General features: G+C 38.0%; 1 protein-coding gene across 1 annotated transcript in view; it reads left to right on the top strand.

Moving 5' to 3' along the window:
- The window catches only part of CFAP58 (cilia and flagella associated protein 58), a 55,295-nt gene that overhangs the window by 11,827 nt on the left and 17,987 nt on the right, over positions 1 to 25,481 (top strand). Inside the window, exons 6-15 of the mRNA XM_010409107.4 lie at positions 1,246 to 1,383; positions 3,510 to 3,669; positions 3,904 to 3,986; positions 5,123 to 5,314; positions 9,598 to 9,759; positions 12,518 to 12,664; positions 16,058 to 16,198; positions 16,549 to 16,772; positions 18,782 to 18,893; positions 21,091 to 21,195. Coding sequence (XP_010407409.3) covers positions 1,246 to 1,383; positions 3,510 to 3,669; positions 3,904 to 3,986; positions 5,123 to 5,314; positions 9,598 to 9,759; positions 12,518 to 12,664; positions 16,058 to 16,198; positions 16,549 to 16,772; positions 18,782 to 18,893; positions 21,091 to 21,195 — 1,464 coding nt within the window. The remainder of the gene's footprint in view (positions 1 to 1,245; positions 1,384 to 3,509; positions 3,670 to 3,903; positions 3,987 to 5,122; positions 5,315 to 9,597; positions 9,760 to 12,517; positions 12,665 to 16,057; positions 16,199 to 16,548; positions 16,773 to 18,781; positions 18,894 to 21,090; positions 21,196 to 25,481) is intronic.

The raw sequence follows: 25,481 nt of genomic DNA, 5'->3' as shown, positions 1-25,481 counted from the left end.
TACAATTCCTGGTTCTGTTCCATTCTTTCTTCTTTTTATAGTCTCTTTAAGCCTTTCAAAGTGTAGATTTTAGGGGCATTCAATTATCCAAACTGTCCTGGAAACCAAGAGTTCACATAAAATGCTGTGTGTGGGCTAATTAACCAGACTTCTGCATTGTCTTTCTTACCTGTGCTGGCTTGAAGGTGTCTGTGAAGGCCCTGCATAGTCTTTTGCTAGAAGTCTGTCCAAAACACAGGCTATCCAACTCTGCAAGGGTCAGGGTAGAGATCTGCAAAAGGTGACACAGCTAGTGCAATTTCATCAGGTTATTGTCTCGACTGAATTGTAGTTGTTTGTGATGCCTGCTCTTATTATTCTTACTCTTATTCAAAATTTCTAATAAAATATCCTTTCTTGCATGGCATTGAAAATGGTTTGATACAGCTGCTGTAAGCTTTATCCCACCCCTGTCCAAGTCTCAATAAAGGATTGCCTGAAACAGTGTTATCCTGACATTTGCAATACAAGAAGGAGTATTCCTTGTTTATACACTAGATTCTACTTCTCTTCCTTTAATGCTTTTTAAGAGTGTAATATATATTGACTTCATCAGGAGTGAAAAATATGATGGTTGTTTTTTCCTCATTTATATCTGTAAAACTGCAAGGAAAGTTCCATCAAGCAGAAGATAAGGCTGCTGGCTCCAGTATTGAAATATATGTTCTGTATAGAAACCACAAAACCACTATTCCAGACGTTTGACTGAAGACAATTTAAAGAGGAAATTGCTTTGTCCTGGTCTCAGCAAACCATGTACCCAGAGAAATGTTATCAGCACATTAATGTAAGATGCTTGCTCATAAACCAGAGCTCCCCTGCCCTCTGCTGATTGAAGTAATTTGAATCTCATACTCATTTTCAGTAATTGTTTGTAGCAAGTTGTAGTATGTGATGGTTGCTAAATGCCTAACAAGAAGTAAAATGCCTATCTACCACCTGCAATAGAGACCTGCTAAGCTTCCAGAAAAAAAAAGACACTGGATGTGTTATTCATTAGAAATTACGATTTCTTCATGTCATTATGACATGGAGAAATATTACATATTTAACATTAGTAATTTCATCAGCAATGAAGAGTGGTTTTTAAGCAGACAACAATCTGAAGCAGCTTTTATCTCTTGGGTAGCAGGAAGGTTCTGTCTTCATGAATATGTAGATATTGTAATGAGATTTAAAAGAATTAATAGGATTATTCTTTAACAGATCTTGAATGAAAATGCTGGTAAGGAACTTGAGCAACTGAAGATGAAAAATCAAAAGCTCAAACAAGAGAGCGAGCAGCAGAGTGCGATGATTGACGATGTGCTGAAGGACATCGGTCAGAAGACAGCACAACTGAAAGTAAGTTCCAGAAGGTGCATCCTACCAGCTGTATCATTCCAATGACATCTTACCACCTGGGACAGGGATGACTTCAGTTCTTGTCAGGATAGTTCCCCATGGGTAGTTTTGGAGGAAACTTGAGTAGTTTTTAGGAATAGATCTGGCTGATGCTGGATGCCATTCTTTCTATGGCAGTATCATGGTCATGGTAGTGTCCAACTCTCTCACCTGACAATGTAGTACCTGTTGTCTTGGAGGAGCTGTTTCATAAAACACATGAACTAAAATGCTCAACGCACTCTCTTTGTAAAGGTGGTCACAAACAAGGGCTCTTTTTTCAGTCCTGGGATCTTCAAATAAGAGCAAGGACTTTTTTACAATGATTAACGTAATTTGAATTTTGCCAAAATCCACTGGAAAATGGTAACAAATTTTAACAGTGGTGTCCTGGATAGTTCCACCAAAGGCAATTGCTTTCAACACTAAAATTTCTTCCCCCCCCCCAAGTATCGGTTGAGAAAGTTAAATATAAGTAACCAAGATGGTGTTTACTTTCAGATTAAATGTTTTTTTTGCCTGACTTCACATTATTTAAGAGTCATTTTACTAAGAAGCAGGTGAGTTTCAGTTGAGGAAGAATTAAAGGATTCCTGCATATTCTTTTTAGGGTACTTTGAGAGCCCTTGTGACAAAATGTAATGTATAGGTGTTGGATGCTATTATGCCAGTTACCATATCTTGCATTTTGTGTCAGCATTGGGGTTAAAACACTAAACATTAGAAAATTCAGGTAGAAAATAATTATCTTCTTGAGTTTTATCGAGTATAACTAATTCACCTAAATAAAAAGCTTGTTTGCCAATAGATGCTGTTAGTCTGATAGAAACTAACCCCTGACAGATTAAAAGCTCAGTTCACAACTAATACAACACAGATGATTCTGATTTAGATCCTTAATGGAGGAATGTAGGAGCTTTTTTTCTGTTGTAATTTATTAGGCAAACTAAAGGATGTTTTTCTTACCTATTTGAAAAACAAATTGCTGTCTTTTCCAGGTTATCCAGTTTTATCATTACTTCTACCAATACCATCATTGTTTAAAACTTTACAAATATGACTTACACTTGGGACTTCAGAGTGTCAGAGGATTTTGATTCTATGATCTTATCCTAATTTCAGGCAAAGTTGATGGAACTTTTAAAGTCATGCACATGGACTTCTGGGAACAAAAAACCAGAACATACTGCCCCGTTAGTAGTTAAGCCAGCTGCTAAAGTTCCTTAAGAGTCCTTAAGAGTCATGATATGGGATGCAGTTTTTGTAGGGACTGTGCCTGCAATACCATCCTGCAGTGTGCTGAGTGCTGGGCAGTGTGAATTGTCAAAGTACTCTTTAACCTCTTGAAGGTTATTGTCAGTAAGAACTGAGGAGATTCCCATTCTCCCAGAGGAGACTTGATAGCAGGATTCCCCATCTCACAGAATCAGTATCTGAGGCTGTAAGTGGAAGGAACACTGTAGTCTGTGATGGCTGTAAAACCTAACAGTGGCACTGAATTATACAAAGAAGTTATACTTACTTCTTAAAAGGAAAAAGACTGATCCCTGTTGTGATTATTGGTTATGTTTCCCAGTAACCAGCTATGCAGTATTTTGATTATTTTTTCCTCTATTGTATAGCAAATGAGATAGACTCTAGATTTTGCTTTTTCTTTAAAGCCATCGCTTATAAAAGAATGGGGATAACACATACCTGCTATTTAGAGACATGCAATCAGACCACACTACAGATACCTTTCTCATCACAGTCACTGTGCCTAGTATGTAAAATGAAAATAGAGCTGCCTGTGTTTAATCTGCAGGACTAATTGGGTAGTGCTGTGTGAGGTTTGCAGCTGGAGGTTCTTTATTGATCATCTTCAGTCCTAAAGTGTAAGATTTGATGATTATTTTCCTTTCCCAAGCTGGCTTTGTTTAAATTATTTTAAATATTGTTCAACTAGCTAGTTAACTTTCTGCAGCTGACCCACAGCACCTACATGTTTTCTTCCTGAGTTTCATGGAGTAAGTGTATGCCAAATACAAAAGCATCTTCTTTCTTTCTGTGGATGCTTTCTCTCCCCTTTCCTTGTTGCTATTTTGTAGGAGGCAGAGGATGAAGCAGCTCAGATGCGCCTTGAAATTTCAAAGCTGAGCAAAATGAGAGATGTTCTCCAGAATAAGCTGCGTACTGCAGAGGAACAAAAAGTTGATGCAGACCATGAAAAAAGCATGCTAAAAAATGAAATAATCAGACTGGAGAAAGGTAGGTGCCTAACAGGTGGGTGGATCTGTTTTCTGAATTCTTCTAAGTTGTTCTAGGTACCCAAAAAAGCATTAACATCATCAGCTGATACCTTGGGTTGTAAAACCCATTCACAGCTAATTGAACTGGTCATGTAATGGCAAGGCTTTAAAAGAAGTCCACTAAATTGTTTCTGCTTTTTAACAGCTGTACAATTTGAAGACAGGATTTATTCTCTTTCCTCTTTTTTTCTAGAGTTCGAGACAGCCAAGAAGCAGGCAGAGATTGACAAGAGAACAACAGATGGGCTCGTGAGGGAAAGGGATATGCTAAACCAGGTGAGTTTGCATTGGTCATATTGATAAGCCTCACAGCCTGAGAATGAAATGTCCATAGCTTAAGCATTCACAGCAGCACAGAAATGTAGAATACATAACGTTAAGTTAAAGCTTTCAGATTTCCTTAAGCAGATGCACAAACTACTTCTTTTCTGTGCGCTGTCATAGTGTTAGTATCCATAAACACACAGAAGATTTCTAAGTTTTAACATATGAACTATCAGGGAGTTCAAACTGCAAACCCATTATTTGGTGTCCGAAGACTTCGTTACATCTGTGCTTTGACACTCTGTGTCTTATGAAGTTTAGTATTAATGTAGGCAAACAAAGTCTTTGCTAATAAAAGAACAAACCAGAATGTTGATACGCTGGGTAGCAGCTTGGCAGGCTGTTTGAGTATTAATCCTTGCTTTTAGGTCTGTTTCTCATACTGATTGTTTCCCATCAGCCCAAGGTTCTTGTACTGCAGTATAGCATCTCATGTTTATGGGCATTCCTGAAGTGTTGTCTTCTAAATTCAATGCTAAGAGATGATTTCTGACATGCTTTATTTGATGTAGATTCACTGTCCTGTGTCTTGAATCTAGCAGAGGCTTTGATTTGACAGGTAACAAATACTTGTTTTGTATAGGGAAAAAATTTTAAAGTGGGACCAGGAGACTGATTTTGTAAAGATATGTTGATATTTTCTGTTTAATCCTTATGCAAAATTTTAAAGTAAGCTTGGTTAATTTCAAGCTTGAACTTCCTATTTAAGACATGAGAAGGAAGAGTATTTGGCTTTATTATTAATGTTACTGGCTATTGGCATGCTGTGCAATTAAAATGTCTTAAAGCTGGTAAGAATTTTCCAGTCATTAGTTATATCCACTTGTAAACAATCCTGTCAATTTTTTTTTTGTAATGCAGACACTAGTGTATTAACTTCAAATCAGAAAAAGCCCTATTTAGCAGCTGTGCTAGAGATTTTGTTTTTTAAATCAAATTTGAGGTTCAAGTATTTCAACTGAACAAATTAGATAAGGGATAATAACACTGAAAAGTCCATAGTCCACTTTGACAATGGCATGGTTTTGTCATAGTGGCGACAGTGTTGCCTTTTCAGCTCAAGACTCATTCTTTTTTGTTCCCTGTAGAACTTGATCAAGGCTACAAATGCTACTCAGAAGCAGATAGATTTGGTAAAGCTCCATGAACAGTCAAAACAGAACTTGGAAGCAGAAATCCAAAGTTATAAGATAGAAGCTCAGAAACAAAGGAAGATTATTTACCAGTTGGAGAAGGAGAGAGAGAGTTTCATCAATGAAATGAGTGAGCTCAAAGAGAAGGTAGGAGCGGCTCTTCGTGCAAATGGTTCTTTCCTGTCTTACTCTCAAAACTGTAACAATAATACATTAATTTTCTAACATGCCAGTGGGAGAAAGCTTGGATTGGTGGTCTTCATACAGTTACAAATATTTCTTGTTGTCAGTGTGTGTTGCCTGCTACTGCTTCAGGTCTCTCTAGGGAAACCTCACCAATGGGAGAGACACTAATTCTGTGAGAGCCTTGGAGTCCAGCCATGTATTGCTCTTATTCAGTGATCAATTGGGAAATGAAACTAGGGCTGGAGTTCAAACCGGGACCTCTTGACTTCTTATACGTGAGTCCCACAGTTGAAACTCTCCTGTGCTGTTGGAAGTTACACTTTGATTGTCCTGTCTTATCTGCAAAGGACTCTATCTTGCAAATGACCACTGTCCTAAAATCGGGTCCCATGAGAGCTAACAGTGCTCAACATCTTTGTTAGGTACTTAACATTTTGAAGGATTACTCCAGTATGCGAAAACATCTCAGCATGTTCAAGATACTCTGCAAAACAAATTTTCCAGAGGCAGCTGCAGAGAAATACTGCATAAAATTTGTGTTGCCTGCTCCCCATTGTTATGTATAACTTTATTCCTGATGGAGTAAAATCAGGAACATGATTTTAACATGTTCCATTAATTGCTGAGTATCACATTGAAGAGCCCTCCAAGAAGCTCATTGATTTACTGGTCTTAGCTTTCAAGTGGTTTCAATTCACAAGTTATTTGCTATCTTTTCACTGTAAAATTACCCTTCCGACTTCATGTAGCCAGGGGCTTTTAAATCATTTTGGAATGGTATATGCTCCATTGCCTGGAATACCTCTTGTCATTTCCTTGTAAATAATATTCCACAAAAGTGAGATTTGTCTTTGTTGCAAAGTCATATTTTGCTTCTTTCCCTCATAGTGCATTTCTAACAGTGTAGATATGAGTTAAGAACATTGTAAACTAGGGCCAGTGAGTAATTCATAGCACTTAGAACTACAAGGCTCTTTCTTTTAATTCTGTTCGGGGTTGCCCATAATATTTTGAGGATGAGAATGACAAATGTTTGCTTGCTTACTTTTTCCTTTTTTCCCCTGCCACTTTGGGTGTAAATTTTCTATCACTTCTTATAAGGCAGAGGCTCAGTAAATGGCTTATGACACTTGAGCTGTTTGTATAATTATGCCTGCATTGTGACTGCAAGTTTCCAAAGGACTTGCAGGCTTCCTTGGCTCACCAAAGGGGCAATTCCTGACTCCGGTTACAGGTGAAGAACAGCAAGAACAGTTTTGAGTACAGGAGTATGTCACACAATGATCTTGTCCTTCAAGTCCAAATGGAGGGTAGGAGGACATAGGATCTGGATTATTATGTAAATAGGTAATATTTAAGTTCAGTGTTTGACCTATTCAGACTTGAGAAGCTGTGGCAAAACTACAGGAGTCATTTCACAGCTGGTGAGGAATGAGCTACTGGTGGGCAGTAAGGCTATGGCCAGTCAGTGCTCTTCCATCACCTTTTGCCACCAAGCTGGTTTTGCAGGAGGTTGCAGCCCTCCTTTGGAACTGCACAACAGCTGGAAAAGAGCCAAACACATCTAAGCCCAAAGATGTAGCCATACTGGCTCTGAAGGCTGCCTGGCTGTTTATAGCAGCACAGACTCTATAGAGCTGCAGAATTCATCTTTCAAAATCATCATTTACTATTAACTGTTGAACAGAGTCAGCAAAGTTATATACACACCAGTAAAATATTTTTGGGGTAAGAATTCATGCATTCAGACTTCCTCTTCTAACTACTGCCTTGGCTGACTGCTTATTTTCAAGTCAGTGTCACTTGTTGAATAGTCTTACTTCTAGATTAGCCAGCACAAGTAAGAAAAAACGCCTGTTCTTTTTCTCTTTGTTATGTAGCATGCATGTATTACTGAGTACAACTGTTAGCAGAATATTTCTATTTTGAATTGAAATTCTTAAATTATGAAATCTTGGTTTCTCTGTGTAAGGTTTAGGCTGAAAAGGAGGCAGTGAAGTATACCTTTCAGTCCCAAGTGAACTGTTCTGTGTTTTCTGAGGGGTCACAAAACCAGTCTCTAGTATGTTGGCGTTTTTCAAATAAAGCCTTTTAAAATGTTAAGTTTACAGTTAACAACCTATTCAGGAAAATGAAAAGATATATTTCCTTTTTTAAATTCACATAATCTTTTGGAAAACCCGATGTTCAATAGGCATATCATTAGGGCCATGACAGTACTTCTGGGAGTGGTTAAAAATGGATAAGCAAGTAAAGACAGCACCATTATGGACGTACTGAGTAGGTTCATTGAACTAAGCAGGTAGCCAGTAGTAGATGATAGTTAAGTGTACAGATTAAAAAGCTATGAGGATACAGGAAAAACTATGAATACCAAATCCTTTCTGCTTAGCTTTGGGCCCTCATTGCCAAATCTGAGAGGTGTAGTGTGCCTATCGACTAAACAGGAATTGAGAATGCTCAGCCTCCCATGGGGCTGTGAAACACTGCATGTATCTTTTCTATATTTATAAGAAAGAATTATTTGGGTTTAATCATTCCTGAAAAAGCAAAGTCAGCATCCAGCCTGTGAGCACAACTCAGAAAACTTTGTCCACAATCTTACTGCACTTATATTGTATCAAAACCAAGTAAAAGACTTACAAATGCAGTGACCTACTTTCAAATCTTCCTCCAGCCTATGATCACCATAGTGCAGATAGAAACATGCCTTATTGATTTCTTCTCTGTGCTATTACTATTGGCAGATTGTTTAAAAAGCAAAGGAAAAGGCAGGAGTAGGTTATAAACTGGGACTGTTTTTTGTATTGCATTGTAAGCAGTTCCTGGGATCACCTGAAGTCAGCTACAGTGTGCTGGAATTGTATTCCTGCTTCTGTAATAAAATTTTCAATATTTAGCTGTCCCCTGTCTTCAAAGTTGGTTGGAGGTACCTGGTAGGATATTTAATTATTTAAGTTCCTGCCCCATAGTTAGGCCTACCCAAGGCTTTACTGCTGAGGAGGGGACAACACTGTAAACAGCAAACTTTGTAGTTATTGATTATTTGATGTAAACATTTGTTTTCTTCTGCTGCTGTGACATATAAACATGAATTTTAGCCCAAACCTCTCTCTTCAAAAGTGGAGTCAGGAGAACTGGATATGAACTGCATTTGGAAATGGACTTCTCTCCTGTATTTTGTCCTTATGATTCCTCAGCTTTTTTTTCATGGCTAATCTTTTTCCTAGCTTTAAGGGTGGCATTATTTTCTCCTCCTGGGTAGTGAACCTGGTAAACTGTGTTCTTGATGTGTGTACTCCTTAGAATGGTTTTTATTTCTTTTTTGTAATGCTGAATTCTGTATGAATGCTGCTTCCTTGAGGTCCTCAGTTTTCAGGTTTGTGTAGCAGGAGAAAGGTTCTTGATTTTTAAAAAGTAATTTAGAAGCTTATCATAATGATTAGCAAGTCTTTGTATTTTTGCCCTTCTAACATAGCAATTATTATGTATTTTTATGGTAGTAACTGCTTAATAAAGGTGTCTCTGAAATTTTGCATTTTTGTTAATTGATTCTGCATGTGATCATCTTCTTTCTATAGTCTACAATACTCCGTTCTCCTTAGGTAATCTTCACGTAATTATTTCTAATCTTTCATAGAAGCAACTAATGGTGATTACCTACTTATGTAGACCAAGTGTAAGTTACATTAACTGACTTTCTTATTATAGTAATTATATATGACCAGTTTGTGATCATCAACTGTTTGTGATCATGTGTTCATTAAAAAAAAATTGGGTGGTTAGAATTTAAGTGTACGTGCAGGGCTTCTTGGAAAAACATGTGCGTTAATTCATTTTATCATACAGCTGACATCCAAACCAACATCCAAAATCTAGGTCTGCTTCATAAATAAACTAAGTTTATTCTTGATGGAAACTGTTTATGTTGATTTTATTGCACCTACTCTGTGATGATATTTTCTTTCAGTAGCTTGTTGTTCAATTAAGTATGTGCACCTCTATAAATTTTAGTCTTGGGCAAAACCTACATAACAGATTAAAATACAATGTTGTCCCACATAAGCAAGTCAGAAAGGTTAAACTTGTATTTGGACTGGAGTAATTTTCAGCTGTAGTTAAAACTGCTTATCACAGAGATTTGAACTTGTCATCTTAGAAGAAAATCACAAACTTTGTCCCATCCTTCTGATCTTGTGATGATGGTTTAATCATTTAATTTCTTTCCTTTCTTTTTGCTCCAGATCCTCCATAACATGAAAGATCTTGAAATACATCAAATGCAGATCTGCGACTATGAGAAGGAAATACAAATGCAAGGGATTAAATTAAAACAGCAGCAAAACCTTTGTGAAACTCTGAGATCAGAGAGAACCCTGTACAGTAAAAATCTGATTGAAGCAAAGGTAGAAGGATAAATTTTTCCTTGTGTTCTCTCTCTGCTCTTGTTTTTTACCTGATTTAATTTTAATTTTTTAAAGGAAAGCTCGGTGGATCAATGGCAGAAGTGTTTTTTTCATTCCTGTGGGTTTGGAAAAATGAATGTTTTAGGTCCCTGAAGTTTCATCTACACTGTTTGTATTTGGACTGGAAATAGGAGTCCACAGTCATCATGTGGAAATATCCCTGCTTCAAACCATGCATAAAATCATGGTACACTGGAGCTACGGAATCATAAAGCCATCCTGGCTTCAGTCTGTTTTATCCCTTTAGGAGTTGTATGCATGTATGTGAAATAGGGTATAAGGGGAAGAAGATTGCCTCCTTAGCCCTGAATGAGTATGCACATTACTGTGAGTAATGATTAGGAAGCAGAGAGAAGTGGAATTTTCTGACAAGAACCAAACACTTCCACCTTGCTTGTTCCTTTCAGAGAATGTCATTTTCCTCAGGAGATGATTCTCTCCATTCAGATCTCCTCCTTGGGGATCTGACTAACAATGCTAGAAGAAAAAGAACACACCACTTAAGGATATATTCTGTTACTCTGATGTAAAGATCTAAAATACTACATAAATCCTATTGTAATTGGCAGACACTGGGACCCTGGACAGCTGTCATTTACAGCCTTGGGTTATTGCCAAATAAGTATTTATGACATAAACATGTATAGTAAATGACAGATTTATACTTAGGTAGGTGTTTTGTTTGAGAATCAGATGGGAATGAACTGTCAAAGTTCCTATCCAGCTGAGTGCTGAATTTTATGAGGAATGAACCATTTTGCCATTTATGTGGGATGCTTCACTTGACCTTAGTCAGCCTCTCATCAGTGAGAGGATGTGGTGTTGGGATTCTTGCTGCTCCCAAACAATCTCTCAGGAGAAATAAGGCTGAAAAATCACAATGCAGATTTTTTTTTCCCCCTAGTTATTTTTATTTTAAAACACACAACATAAATTTGGTTATTTATAAAGAATGGGCATCTATGTGCTGAGTTAGAAAATGTAGCAGCCTTTTGGCCGTTGGGTTTTGAATGTTACATGGTGGTAACACTACGCTGTTCACAGTTCCAGTTGTTAGAGGCCAGTGCTTAGACTTTAATAGCTTACTTGTCATACTCCAAAACTCTTAGCAAGTCCTGTGTGAGAAAATAGCTGACCCCAAAAGATCTTTTGGCTAAGGCAGTGTTATGTTTAGCAATGAGAAAAATAGCTATTCAGCGTTCAGTAACAGGTCAGCCAGTCATGAAACAAAAAAAAACCGTGTTGTTTTAAACATGGTAAATTCTTTCTCCTTTTGGGAAGTAAAATTGCACTAGCTTGTTTAGATAAAGCTAGATGCAAGTATTTTTGGATTGCTTAATGTGAAATGATCTCATGCCCACCTTGCCAGTGGTCTCCAGAGTACCATAATATTCAAGACAGTAAAATGGAAAAGGCATCCTGGCAGGCTGTTATTATGATATAAATATCTGATGCTTTCATCCTGGGGGTTTCTTTTGGTGTTGGGAGTTCATTTATTTAAGCAAGTTGATTAGGAGACCAGTTTGCAAAATTGTGTGTTCTTACTGTTCTACATTAAGTAAAGAATTAAAAATGTATTTGGGTGTGTCTGGGGTCTATCTCTGCTAAATCTCTGTCATCTTTTACAACACTAAAGAGATTTATAGGCTGTGTAGCAAAGACAGCTTTTAGTAACTTTTGCTTTCACAAAAGTGACTGAACATGCAAACAGTTGGGCCTAATGACATATTACTACTAATCAGTACTTTCTCTGTGCTGTTTGGGTGAAGATTGCCATAACTCAAGATCTTGGTTAGTTACATTAATCACTTCATGCAAGAAAACATCCCTCATTAGTCGAGTAAATCCACACTCATGGTGGACAGTGCTGAAAAAGCTTTAAAAGCTACCCTGGTTTGGTACTGGAAGAGGATGTATTCATATGAAAGATTATGATGTCTTCTCTGTGAGGTGGTAGGTTCTAGCAGAGGAATAATAGCCTCTAAAGCTGCTTTCATACATCCAGAAGAACGTCTGTCTAAGCATTGACTCTGTTAGCTTCCATTTCATGGCATAACATGTGCTGAAATGTTAATTTTGTACAGGCAGGCACCTTTGTGCTTTGAGTAGAAGTATTCCTACTGACCTGATCTCTCTACAGTGCTACCAGCCCTTTTGCTCTGTGTTTGAGCTTAAAGTATATGCTAAAATCCTCACAGAGCCTTCTCAAATGCTCTTTTGCCCCTTGCACCTCTGTGCAAGCTAGCATCTTATTTAGGGCTATGTTTGCTTGCACAAAACCAGCTTCTCTCCAAAGATTTGTGCCCAAACTTACTGGAAAAGCACATTATTAGAAGCATGAAAACAGATGGATATGATCAGAATTTTAGTAATTTGGATTGACTGCTAGTTGTTACAGGTGTGTCCAGCACTTTAAATTAAATGGCTTATTAAACTCATGAGAGATGGTCATTATTTTTGTCAGTGAATCTTTTAAAGGCTTTTTTATTGCAATGGCATGCTGGCATAAACAAAAAATTGTCATTTAATGAAACTGTTTGGTTCTGTTGGATTAAAAAAGGATGTCTTACAGTAGGGACAACAGGTCTACTTTCATGCACCATGGCTGCATTTTCCAACATCTGAACAGCCTGAACTCCTCATCACAACCAACCTCTTGTTTTAGCCCTTTCTGTAATCACACTTCCTGTTCTATTAGGATGAGATAGCAGAAATGAAGATGAAGCTGAAAACTGCCACACGTCAGCTGGATCAGCTGAAAGACGAGCTCAAAGAAAAGGACGCAGCCCTTGAGAAAGCACATGTGGAACATGAGCAGTCAGAGAAGGAGAAAGAATCACTGAAAGTAAGACCCTTGACACATATACTTTCTTGCAAAGGATGGATTCCATGATTTCACAGACTGCACTATGTTCTGACCTGTGGTAGTTGTTTTGCTGTATTTTAATAAACTATTCTGTAATTGAAGCAGAAGATTTCAGTATCATTTAGAGACACTAGTTGCAGAAGTCTGTGTATCTGAAAAATTTAATCTCTGCCTATAATTATAATAAGAGAGTCCTGAATTGTCTGTTGGAAGCTTTAAATCTCTTGGTGACTGAACATTTTTTACTAAGAAGTTCCATTTTGCTTGCGGAAATGTTGATTTTGGGGATAGACTGATTCTAGCAAACTTTTTAATGTAGACTCTTATAACTCAACTTTTTATTTTTAAGAACTTTTTTCTTTCTACTGTTTTTAAGTGCAAACCCCATTATATTGCACTTCACAATGTTGTATTTCTATGTAACTAGCAAGCATTAGTCTTTTGGGAGTTAGGCAGTGCCTTTTAGTAGGTCCCTCTGCACAGAAAGTTATTTTAATATTGTGGTATAAAGCAGCAAGAATCTGTCTTAAATCAAAGGAAATCTGAGCCTGAAGCTCGGGTTCTTCTTCTCAGTGCTGGCTGCAGCCCATCCTTAGGTAAGCTATTAGATTTGTGGTGGTATCTCAGCCCAATTTGCTGCACTCTGAAAAGATTTAGGGAGTTCTGTTCACAGGAGGTTATTTTTAATCTTCACTAAGCACTAGAAAAAAACCCAAACAATACCAGGAAAAAATGCAAACAACACCCCCGAAAAACAAAACAAAAGTTCCCTGTCACTTTTCACAATGTTTTGTTTTGTCAGTTTATTGCTTTGCTGCGATGACTCCTTGAATTTTCAGCCTCTCTCAGCACATTACAGTTACGACAAGATGTCAATAGGACTTTGTAAAAGGGTGATGAATTTGTATTCTTGTACCTGATCTGTCTCAGAGATGTTCTATCAGTGATGGAGAAGTCAAACAGCATCTAATTTCCTGTGTGCAGCTTTCTGCCTTAACTAGTCCCCAATTCTGTCTCATCGCCCCAGAACTGTCTGCCATTTATTTGACAAACATATGATTGCTGCATGGTTTACCCACTCAATTATTCACCAGCAGGTTTGTCCATACACTGACATGACATTACTGACTTGCCTCAGGGCATTGTGGTCTCCTACCTGAGTGTCACTGCTGAGTACTAAACCAGAAGAGAATTCAGAGGGAGCTGATTGTCACAGCCACAAAAGAACCCAATTATTCGTGTTGCAAGCTGGCATCAATTTGTCCTGTTTGCACTGATGTGAAGGAAGGAAGAAAGCTGTTCCTGGGAAATAAGTTTAAACAACGTGCTAAATCACAGAGGACTGGGATTCATAGGAATGAGGTTATACAGACATGCTTGCCTCAGATGGCATAAAGGCCTTAAAAATCTGTAATTGTGGTAAATCCAAGCTCTATTAAAGCCAGTACAATGCCATCTTTCGGCTTCAGTTGGCCTTCATACAGGGCTGCAGGTTAGAGTTGTTTGACAAAGGATCTGAATATTGAAAAAAATCTATGTCCCTCAAGATTTGAGCTTCTGGCAAGTCAAGTGATTTGTATAATTTTGTAGATGCATATTTTTTTGTTAGCATTTTTTCTGGAAATCTGAGTGTAAAATCTGACTTGTTATTTCAGCATTCTGTGTTCAGTTACAAAACTGTAAAACTCCTGTTTTCCTCCCACTTCTAGTATAGTATACCAATAAAAGTATCACACTAATATTTCAGAATCTAAACAAGAATTTAGTTTGAGTTTGGTTTGAGATATTGGTACAGGTCCCATATATGTTATTCTTTCTTGCTGACTGTTCTTCAGTTCTTAAAAATTCCCTGAACCAACTTCAAGTGAGCTGTGCTGATTTATAGCAGTTTCAGACATGCCATTTTTCTGCTTGTACAGTGACTGTGTTTATTCATTTCCTTCTCTCTTAGCTCATGTGCAAAGACCCTCGTACTGTGGTTCTTAGCATATTTAATCTAACTGGAAGTCCTTGTGTGGCTTTAAGTATTTATGTTCCCTACTATACAAGGCAGTTCAGATTTATTTTAAATGAGTGCATTCCAGTGAGGAGATTTGTTTATATGGATGTTTTCTGACCACATCTAATGCCACTTCTTGTTTACAATTCATATTTTTCTGACATAAGGAGACCACAGAATTGTGATCTATTAAAAAAAATATTATCCAGCAATGCTGAACGCATGAGCTGTTTTACATTTGTGGACAGCTTTTGCACAGCATTGATTGCATTTCAGGATGAAGTGACTTGTATTTTTATTCAGCTGATGAATTCTGATGAATATCTGACACTGAATAAGAGAGCTATGTCTTGCACATACGGGAAAATGAGAATTTTATTAAAGCAAATAAGAATGGAACAAGCTGTTTTATTATGATGATGGAACTGTTTCTGTCTTAAATCAATGTTTTTGCAGGTGCAGCCTTCATCACAGCCTCATTCTTTCAGCATTGGGTGATGCTTGTTCCCAAAAGGCAGCTTGAACATCATCCTTTATAAGGGTCAGAGCTGTGGCAAAGTCTTTGAGTTGAGGCTTGAAAGTTTTCATATCTATGAAAATGAACTGTGGTCAGCTAGTTCCACCTTGGTTCTAATTGCCTAGCAGTGATAAAAATTTCTGATAATCCAGGAAGACCTTATTAGTTTTTATCTTACATACATGCCTTGAATTATAGATTTTGTGACAGTGGGATAGAATGACTGGGCACAGTCCGATGTTAGTTTGTGTTAGTGCTGTGCAGCTGCTGTAGCAGTGCATTGCTGCTCCTTTGCTTAGGGACAGACCCTCTTTTCACAGTCTTCCTCATTTACACATCCACTAAACAAAGTGTTATGGCTCTTAAATTTTGCTGTTCCCTTCCTGGTTGCCACCAATTCTTTTATTCCATTTTGAAGCCTTTCTTGAGCTGATGCCACTTCGTATTATACAGCAGAGATTGTCGCCCTTTTCAGCAAGGTGAACTGTTCTTTCGCACATCCCAGAGTGACTAAATAACAACTCCATTGCAAAGATTTTTAAGTATGTCCTGTATAATTTAAAAAAAAATCAAACGAGGCATCCCTGAATTACAGCTTGAACCATTGTCATAAATAAAAATCCGTCCAAATTTCTATTGTGTATAAAATAATTGTATTAAAATAGTATTTACAGTATTTCTTTATGGGTCTTCATGCTTGCCTGTCTTGGTGATTAGTTCTCAAAAACTAACAAAATATGTACCTCCCAGGAAGCTAAAAGAATATATGAGATATTTTTACCTAACTCTTAATTGTAGGTTTATGTAAGGGGAAGTTATTAATTAACAGTTCACCTATATACTTTATCTCCATCAGTGTGAACTGCTTAGGATGACAAAACAGGCTATGGAAACCAAAGCCTATATTGAAAATCAGGAGGCAGAAGAGAAAAAACTCCTAAAAATCATTGCTGAAGCTGATGCAGATAGACTGAAGCAGAAGAAGGAATTTGACAAGGTAGGAATCTCTAATTTGAGTTTTCAAATCCCCTGCCTTCTGTTCCCTCATTTGTCCAGTGTATTTTTAAGATGATTCTTAGCTACTGTGAATGTGGGACTACTAAAACTTTATAGTGCCATTAAAACCAAAATGTTAAGATACTGAAGTAAATGAAATCTGTAGTTTGTAGTGTTCAGGTGATTGAACCCTTATAGGGGAAATTATTAGGTTCTTGCCATATTTCTTTAATTAATAACAGTGAAACCTCTTAATGTACGTGTTTTTGGCTGAAACAAGTATTGTCATGATACTCAGGGATTGTGTGAAGGAAGTGTAACTGAGTTTATGGCTTTTCCCTGTGCCCTCAGGTGCTCTGTGAGAGACATTCCCTGGGGACCCAGCTTATTCGTCGCAATGATGAGGTGGCTCTGCTCTATGAGAAGATAAAAATCCAGCAGGCCATCTTAAACAGGGGGGAAACCGAGTACCGGCAGAGGATGGAAGACATGCGGATTCTGAAGCTGGAGATCAAAAAACTTCAGCGTGAGAAGGGAATTCTTGGCAAGAGTGCAGCCAATGTGGAGGAGCTCAGGTAGGAGACCCAGTGGAATACATTTCCATAGTGACTGCACCCATGATTTTGTGTTTAAGACAGAAAATATGGTTTGTACATAGTAAAGACTTGTTTCAACAAGCCTTATACCTTGGAGAAGGGGTTTGCTTGGTTTGACCTCAAACACAAACTGGATTAAATTCATAGAACAACTTATCAGCAGTTAGGAAAATTAAATATAGAAAGGAGGAAAGATGACATCTTGGCCAAAGTTTAAATATTTTCCATATTTCCCCTTGTACTGTGAGTTACTGCCTACAGAATAAACCTGACAGCAGCAGCACAGGTTCATAGTCCAGGGAGCTACTTAGTGGTACAGTGGTACAAGGCCTAGATTAGTGGAACTCCTTTTGGTTAAGCAATCCACAGAGTATGGGAGACACTTGACATATTTATAACAAAACCCTTCCAGATTTATATGCAGACATGATCTCTTAGAAAGATTTAGTTACATTTTCACTGAAGGTTGTGTTTCTTTAAAACAGCAGTTTAATAGCCCAAGCCTGATTTATCTCCTCCTTCTCTGGCTTAATTTTTCCTTTCTTGTTTACCCTCCTGTATTTGAGGTGTATTCTTTCCTGTTGGGAAACTGTGGTCATTTTCTAAGAAACAGTCTTGGTCTGTAAAGAGAGGCAGTTATGTTTTTAGCAGATAACCATTGTACCAATTCTGTGTAGCTACCACAGTTTTGGGTGAGATCTTTATTTTATCATTGTAATTCCGTGGCTTTCAGCAGAACAAATTAACTTCAGTCCATGGTCAGTCCCATTGACTCCAGTAGAATTATGCCAGTTTGATTTGGTGAAACAGAAAGGAGAGCTGGGCACACAACATTAGCAATTGCAGTTTTCATCGACTGACTGCAAATAGGAATGGGATTTGAGCTTGCTGCCCAAATACATTCAGCCGAAAGTCTGTTACTGTATTGAAACTCAGTGGTGGTATTGAAGTGTAGTGTGCTGCATGCCATGATGGGTGGATCAATTCTTGCTAACTGCAGCAGCAATCTCATACTTTAATGAAGTCCAAAACCATCATGAAAACTGCCTGTCGAAAAGACTCCATTTATCACTTGCACTGCTAATTAGCTTTCCCTATTTGCCAATTGGAAATGTGAGGTTTTTTTCCTTCTCCATAACCTTGTCCAACCTCACAGTTAAAAAAAGGCCTTTTTCTCTCTAGTGAGCTAAATGCAATTCTGAGCTTAGTAGGAAAAGATTCAGTGGTGAAGGAGGCACATTGAAATCTTCCACCCCCTTTTGACCTCAGAGAATTTAGGGGATTCAATCACTGAAGTTGTAAGGGTCAGATCACTGCAAAATGTGCCTTTTTTTCCTGCCCCTCAACCCACTATCCCCACCATAAAAGCCTAATTGTCAAAGAATCTTGGTAGTGCTCAATTAATTGTAAATTCAGCAACAAGTCACCTCTGAAATTTGTTGAGGAGATGTAATAAAAGAAATCAAACTTCAGTTCTCTTAGGAATGTTGTCCATCATAGTTAGGTCCTAGAGTGTGTTTTATTTAATGGATTGTGTGAGCCATGTAGATTTAAAACCTTTCAAACACAAGGTGTTGGATTCAACGTGGGGGTAACTGGATATGACCCATAACTGATAACTGATTTGTAGGTTGATGAACTGACTGTCCTGCTGGCCTTAATGTACATGGTAAGATGTAAAGAGTGAGATCCAGTAGTCTGTGGAGTAGATTCCCCAGGAGTCTCTTTTCTGAGCTATTCTTAATGAAGCAAGTAAAAAGATCCAAGAGTGTTATTTTATGGTTCCACCTGTTTAGTGGTATCCGTGTTAGGTTTTACCACCACAGTATTGCTGCAGTGGCAGAGTGACTCTCTGTGTTCCAGGTAGTGGTTCCTGTGCACCACAGTGCATGGGAGAATGATTTGTTAATGTCCACATTAGTGCCTTGGTCACACTGAAGTGTTTTTGGTCTGGTTTTTTTTTATTTTTATTTTATGCTGGTCTTCAGATGGGAGTTTAATCACATGCAGAAGGAACTGTTAAGGGAACAGACTCGGTGCAAAATTTTGGAAGAACAACTGCAGAAGCCCTTGCAAGTTCACAGATGGAGAAAATTAGAGGTGATGTGTGAGCATTTTGTGTTCCCAAAGCCCCTATTACCAAATCAGTGACCTGTTTTGTTTACTGTTATGCAAATGATGTGGAGGGACTGGGCAGACTGAAATTTCCATAGTACCTATGGAATCCTTACCTGCTGAATTCTTTCCTTGCACAATGCAACCAGTGTTATTTTTGTGTCACTTTCTCAATGAAAAATTGCAGGGAGATTTATAAAGAGACAGTCAAGTGCTAAAGGGGATAAGAATGAATTAGGTGAATTTAGAAGGGGGTGATTCCTTAATATGGATGGTGGGAAATAGGATGATAGGGGAAAGTTAACCCTCACCAGTTAGGGAGATGTATATGGGAAGAAAGCCAGTAATTGAAAGACTCATAGAATAGGTAGACTGGAGAATGGACAGATACAAAGTCAGAAGGTAAATTACATCTGAGGGAAAAAGGGGAAGAGGCCTCCACATAAACGGTGGTGGATTCCCAAAGATAGTCATTCCAGGTAATGTGAGTTCAACTGCTTTACATAAACAGCAAATCTAAGTTTTCACATGATTTGAACCTGCCAAGTGAAGGGGAAAAATAAAAAAATCCATCAAGCATAGACCAAATATATGAACATCAGTTGGCATCACTGGATATTTTTGATGTAAGTCAGTGCCATCTGAGATTCCTCTGTTGCATGAATCTCTGATCTGATGCCAGCCTGGGTTGCTTAGCTGCACTAATAATGAGTGATAATGTGCTCAGTCCCTGCAGAAGCACAGCTGAATTTTTTGACTGTGCTTACTAGCATGATAGTGAATTTCTGATCTTTCCATGCTGAGCTTAAAGTTGGATGGTGTGATTAGCTTTTCTCATGGAAGGGAGATACAATGCAGGATGCTGAACTAGGTTAGACACATGTAGGTACAATTTCTAGCAGCACCTTGTAACAAAGAAAAATCAGGCCAGTCAAAACATCCAGTGATGGGAAAATGAATGTATGAAGAGACTGATAATGGGAAATTGTGTCTTTCCATTCTAGGTTACTGGTTTGTATTTGGAACACACAAAGGCCAGCAGATGGCAAGATCCATATGAAATAATCCTGATGGGGTTTTGGTTCAATTCCTAATGAACAAACACTCTCATATCACTACAGTTGTCACAAATTGGCACCATGCTTGGGCAACGATATTAAAAAATCAAGGACTGAGTGGCTTGTGGGGACTGGTCTACTTTTTAGCCTGGTTCCTCAGGAAATGATGTTGTGTTGTGGGCACTGCGTGTGTATCTGTGTTAGTGTCCTAGTTATGCTTGAATTGATTAGTCAATTTAGATAAAATCAGACAAAAGATTAAGAGCAATGAGATACTGAGTTCCTTATAAGCTCAAGCAAATGTAAGAGAGTAGGACTTTATTGGAGCCTTTACTGCAGTGTGAGTTTAATCCTTATGAGACACCGCATGAGAGAGGAAGAACCAGATGGGAGAGAGGTGTTACGAGTCCCTGAGTGAGGAAAAGCTTCAGTCAGGGTTTGCCCTTCATTAAAAGATCCAACAAGAAGACAAAGGACTGGGAAAGTAAGCTTTGCTGGCTGCTCCTCACAGAATTAAATATTTCTTTGCTCCCTAGAGCTTTCTCCAGATTCAGTCTGTGCCAAAAGAACGAAAAGGAAGGGATGGAGAGACAGACATCTACTAGCTTCTGGTCTTATGGGCTATGTAGGTAGAGGGCAACAGTACAGTGCAAACACTGTCACCATTTTAAGCATTTAATTCCATTGAAGAATGAAATTTCACATGTATGGACACTTTAGAACCCCATAATAATTCATCAGTGTAGCCCCCAAATTTGTTCCTCTTAAATTCTCCACCTGTTTCAAAAGTAAATTGCAGTTAGCCTTTCTTTTGTTCAGTAGCAAAATCTTCCTCTCCTTAGAAACTAAGTTGGCACCGTTTGAAGTTCTTGAACAGCAGGAAGTACTTGCACTGCTCTTCATTTGTCAGTGGACAGTTCCAGTTGCTGCGAAAATTGATATACTAAGTTCCAGGACTGCTTGTATGCATGCAATTAAAAAAAAACAGCTGAATGTGTCCTCTCCTAGTCCCCCTTTTATACTTGTTACTTTTGAACACTGAGATATCATGGTTTTCATTTTCAAAAAAGAAACAGTAACTTGTTATCATGTATAATTTTTGAGACTCCTTTGTTCTTCCCTAGGCCAGCGACCCCACTACCTTTGAGCTGATTCTGAAAGTACAGAGACTACAGAAGCGACTTATCACCAAGACAGGTGAAGTGATAGAGAAAGAATTTCTCCTTCAGGTACTGCAGCATCATTATTTTGTTGCATCTCATTAATGTATTTGACTTGCCCTGCATCTCTGTCTACTGACATGTGCTTCCTGTATGGTATTTAGATGCATGACTTTGAATTTCTTTTGCATGCCCTTTGGATAGCTTTAGATGGCAGCACTGACTCACTGAAAGAGAACAAAAAGCATCAGATTAGTTGATTTTTATATTCTGGTTACTGATACCTGTCTAACTCTGGGAAATACAATTAAAGGTTGGCTTTAGTTTATTCATGTCATAGATTAGTCTTCAGGTCAGTCTTAGACTTTTTGAAAGGCTTTTCTTTGTCATTTTAGACAAGTCTGTTATGACCAGAAGAGGGAGGAAAATTCCTGTTTGATTCCATTTGTGCTTAGCTTGGCTTTTGGCAGAAGTCGTCCTAAAGAGTTTGTGTGATTTAGATATGCTGCTGTCTGGGGCATGTTTGATTTCAAGGTTTTTGTGCTGAACTTTGCCAAAAAATAATTTTTGTGATAGCTTATCTTTTTTTAGCTGTATCAGATGTCCCTTAACCCCAGTGATAACAGTAAGATTTATGTTGTAGAATGGAGGACAGACTGTATTCCTGTAGTGCAAATGTTGCTATCAAATGTAACAGAGAAGGACTCTTTGGGCTTTAACCAGAGGTGTCAATCTGGTCTCTCTGGTGACTGTAGGGACAGCTACAGATTACCAGCTCTAGGTATGATATTAGCATCTTAAATATCCTATTAGTCTTGATGCCTGTGTTGGGTATCACTCACTGGAGAGTAAAATGTGACCTGAATCTCCCTCTGTCTTGAGAAGAAGCTCAGCAGATCTTAGCAAGGCAGGGTTTGTCTCTATTTATTGTTTCATAGGAAAACATTGATCTGAAATTTCATATGAATGTAATGTATGGTGTATTATTCCTCTGCTTGGAAAAATGTGGTCTTTGTTGCATAGCACTGAAATGCTGTCAGTGAAATAGTTAGCTTAAAATGTAGCAAAAATAGCTTCAAATTTACTGTGCTTTACCCATGCACAAACCCAATTCTGTTAGATTTTACATAGTCTCTATTGAGTATCTTGCCTTATCCTTAGTATGCTCCCATTTTGCTATTATCTTTATCTTCAGCTGAAGAACTGAGATATAGAGGTATTAAGTTGCCTGCCCAGGAAAATCTTTGAAATAGTAGCTTTGAAATTTGAGCCTACATTACTGTACTAGCCATTGGTATAATCTTTCTGTCTCTGCAGTGGTCCTTCTATGGCAATTTTATGTTTTTAAAATTATTTTTCTAGATTTAAGACAGAGTTTGGCTATATAAAATCTAATTATTATATCTAGAATTGCTAATGAGTTCCTTTGTGTTCTTAATTCAGGCACTAATTTCCTGTGTAACAATGCTGAAATGAAGGTTTCCCTCGGAGAGATAGTAAAGGCCAAAAATACTATGCTCCACATTGTGTTCAGGGATTTAACATCAACATTTCTGAGCTCTTTTCTGTTTTTCCATGGTGTTTTGAGTCCTCCAAGGTGACTGAAATAGGGCTCTTTCATAGCAGGGTGTGAGTATGAGGAGGTAACCAGAGATGGAGGACTCATTTCTTTAAAGGACTCTATGTGCCACTGGATAGCTCGGTGATCACAAGTTAAGTGTACTAGCAGAGCTGCTTCTGCTGAGTGTCTGGATAACCTGGTACAAGACATTTTATTATTCTTCGGACTGGTTTTCCTTTGTATGATGATAGTATCTCTTTTGTAGAATCATACCCTGACACTCACCAAAACAAAACCCTTGCTAATAACTTACTAAACTGATGTTATCAAATTCCAAACTGCTGTGAGGAAGGAATGAGCCTGAGGAACACTTCCCACAGAAGGAAATGAACAGAGCAGTAATATAACTTTCTGGAGAGAGCTGAGTTTCACACACCAGGAGGGTGGCTTCACTAGACCACCTTCTGGGCAGTCTGAAAGATTTGAAGTATATTTGAAGTGAAGTATTTGAAATACAGTGTAGGATTTGATCCTGACTGAACTTCAGAATTATGGGAAACATCAGTAATTTAGTTCCAATTTCAGGAATTTTTAATTTCATTCCCTCAATATAATTTGTTTGTTGAGAGAGTTCTTCTCTTTTTTTTAAAATCCTGGTAAACCCCTCATGCTTAAAGGCATTCAGTATCTTTTTATTATGGTCCTGGAAGTCAGCTCAGCTCAGTTCTGTCACTGCTCATTTGCAGGAGTGGGGGAATTGCTGATGACTGGCTTGTGCTCACCTGGCAGAACATCCCCCATATTCAGAGTTGGAGACTGCAGACTGAGGGACACAAACTTACTAGCTCAGAGAACGACTGCTTTCTTGGTGTTACGTTTGCTCCCCTAAGTCATGCTTCCTCACTCCCAGTCATCTTCATTCACATCTTGCGCTGTAACAAGGGCATAGCCTTTGGGTGTATCAGCTTTAAGATGATCTTCATCTCTTGCTTGCCATACATAATCTTTTTTTCATGTGTGTGTGGCCATCATGCTAGCAAATGAGATCTTTGTTTAAGGCGAAGCTTGTGAGTATCTGTGTCTACTGTGCATATTATGTAGCATAAATTCCCTCACCTCAAAGTCTATTAATAAATAGAGTAAAAAAACCCTTGTGTGTTGAATACTGAGTGTTGAAGACACCTTTGAAGTTTAGAAATAACCCATGTGAGGAAGTGGTTGAGCCCAGTGTCAGCAACCTGCAGTTTGATTTGTTGGGTATTCACCTTGCTGCGTACTCATGCAGAGCCATAATGTTTTTATAAGGGAAAAATAATTCCATTTGTATTGCATGCACTGTAGCTTCGTCTTTTTTTACTTTTTGGTAAATGGTCTTTTAAATAAAAGTGCAGGGAACAAGGTTTCAGCTGGATATAATAAATGGGAATTTTTGCTAAGTAAGGATCACAATATATAGATTCGTGTAGAAAAGCATCTGCTTACTTTACCTGCTCCTGATGTGCATTTGATCATCTCCTTTTTATCAGCTTTTTCATTGTTTCTAACCCTGTCATTTCTTTAAAACTGAGGCAGATGTAGAAGCAAGCTACAATCCATGCTACGTGATTAAAAGAATGATTTGCTATGTTTCAGTCAGAAAATTTAGATTGCTGACAATATGGGAAAAACCCAGCTTGAATTTAAAATCTCATGCAAAAATCTCTCTTAACCGGTCATCAGGGCACATTTTTTGGATCAGACATGTGCTGAGAGATAGTGAATATGCAACATGCTGAATGTTGGGTTTTGCTAGAACAGCTTTTCAGAGTTGAACATTGAAATAAAGCTGTAAAAAGATTTCCTATGTTAGAGAAATTACTAAAGTCTTTTCTTGTTTCTGATTTATCTGTGCCTGTAGCCACAGCATCTTGGGTTATAAGGTATCAGCTCTCATATACCAAATAAGTGTGGACATCCTGAGATGCTACTTTGAAGAGTAGCTGCAAAACAGATGGTCATAATTTCTCTTTTAATTCAGGCATTCTCACAGTTGTGAGCTGCTGTGCTGATGAAAAATGCTGTCTTAAAAATCAGATCCAAACCCAATGTCTTGAGTACTTATGGTCAATAAAAATCCAGTGGCATTTTTTCCAAACATAGGAAATGTTACTTCAGGGGTAGCCAGTTTTCATGTCTGAGTCATTACCTTCCTTCTGAATTTCTGCAGTCAAGGTAGAGCATTTTTTTTGTTCTTTTCTAAACTGTTGAGTAATATTGCAGGGTTTTGTGGAGAAATACGTTGTCTGTTATCCAGGAGATCTCACTGATGAGTGAAGGTCTTTGTGAACGTGTGTGGGAGGAATGGCACGTTTTGTAAGGCCATAAGGAATAATTATTAATAAACAGGAGTGCTGTACAAATCCTGACTGCAAAAATACAGTTTCTCACTTCCCATATGGGGCAAATCCCTCATGTGACTGAAGCTCTGCTGCTGTGCTGTGTACTGAGCAGTGATGTGGTAAACTCGCAGTGGAAAGTATTACCTTGTTAGGATTATGATTAGTGTGGTTTTAGGAACTTATCCCATTAAAAGTGAATTATGCACTGCTTTATTTGTTTCAAATTTAGTTCTTTCTCTTCAGAGCGAACTCCTCTAATTTGATTTTATGTCTGACTGAGCAGAATTTTATTCAGCTGCATGTTTTGGAATGGATAACAGCATAAAGATTCACATTATATGTCAGTTACCTCTTTTGTCAGTCATCTCAGAAGATTGTTCATAAATATGAAAGAAAGTGCAACCTAGATTATTTGT

Source organism: Corvus cornix, chromosome 6, assembly GCF_000738735.6.
Source record: "Corvus cornix cornix isolate S_Up_H32 chromosome 6, ASM73873v5, whole genome shotgun sequence".
Lineage (NCBI taxonomy): Eukaryota > Metazoa > Chordata > Aves > Passeriformes > Corvidae > Corvus > Corvus cornix.
This window is presented reverse-complemented; position numbering and strand designations above follow the sequence as displayed.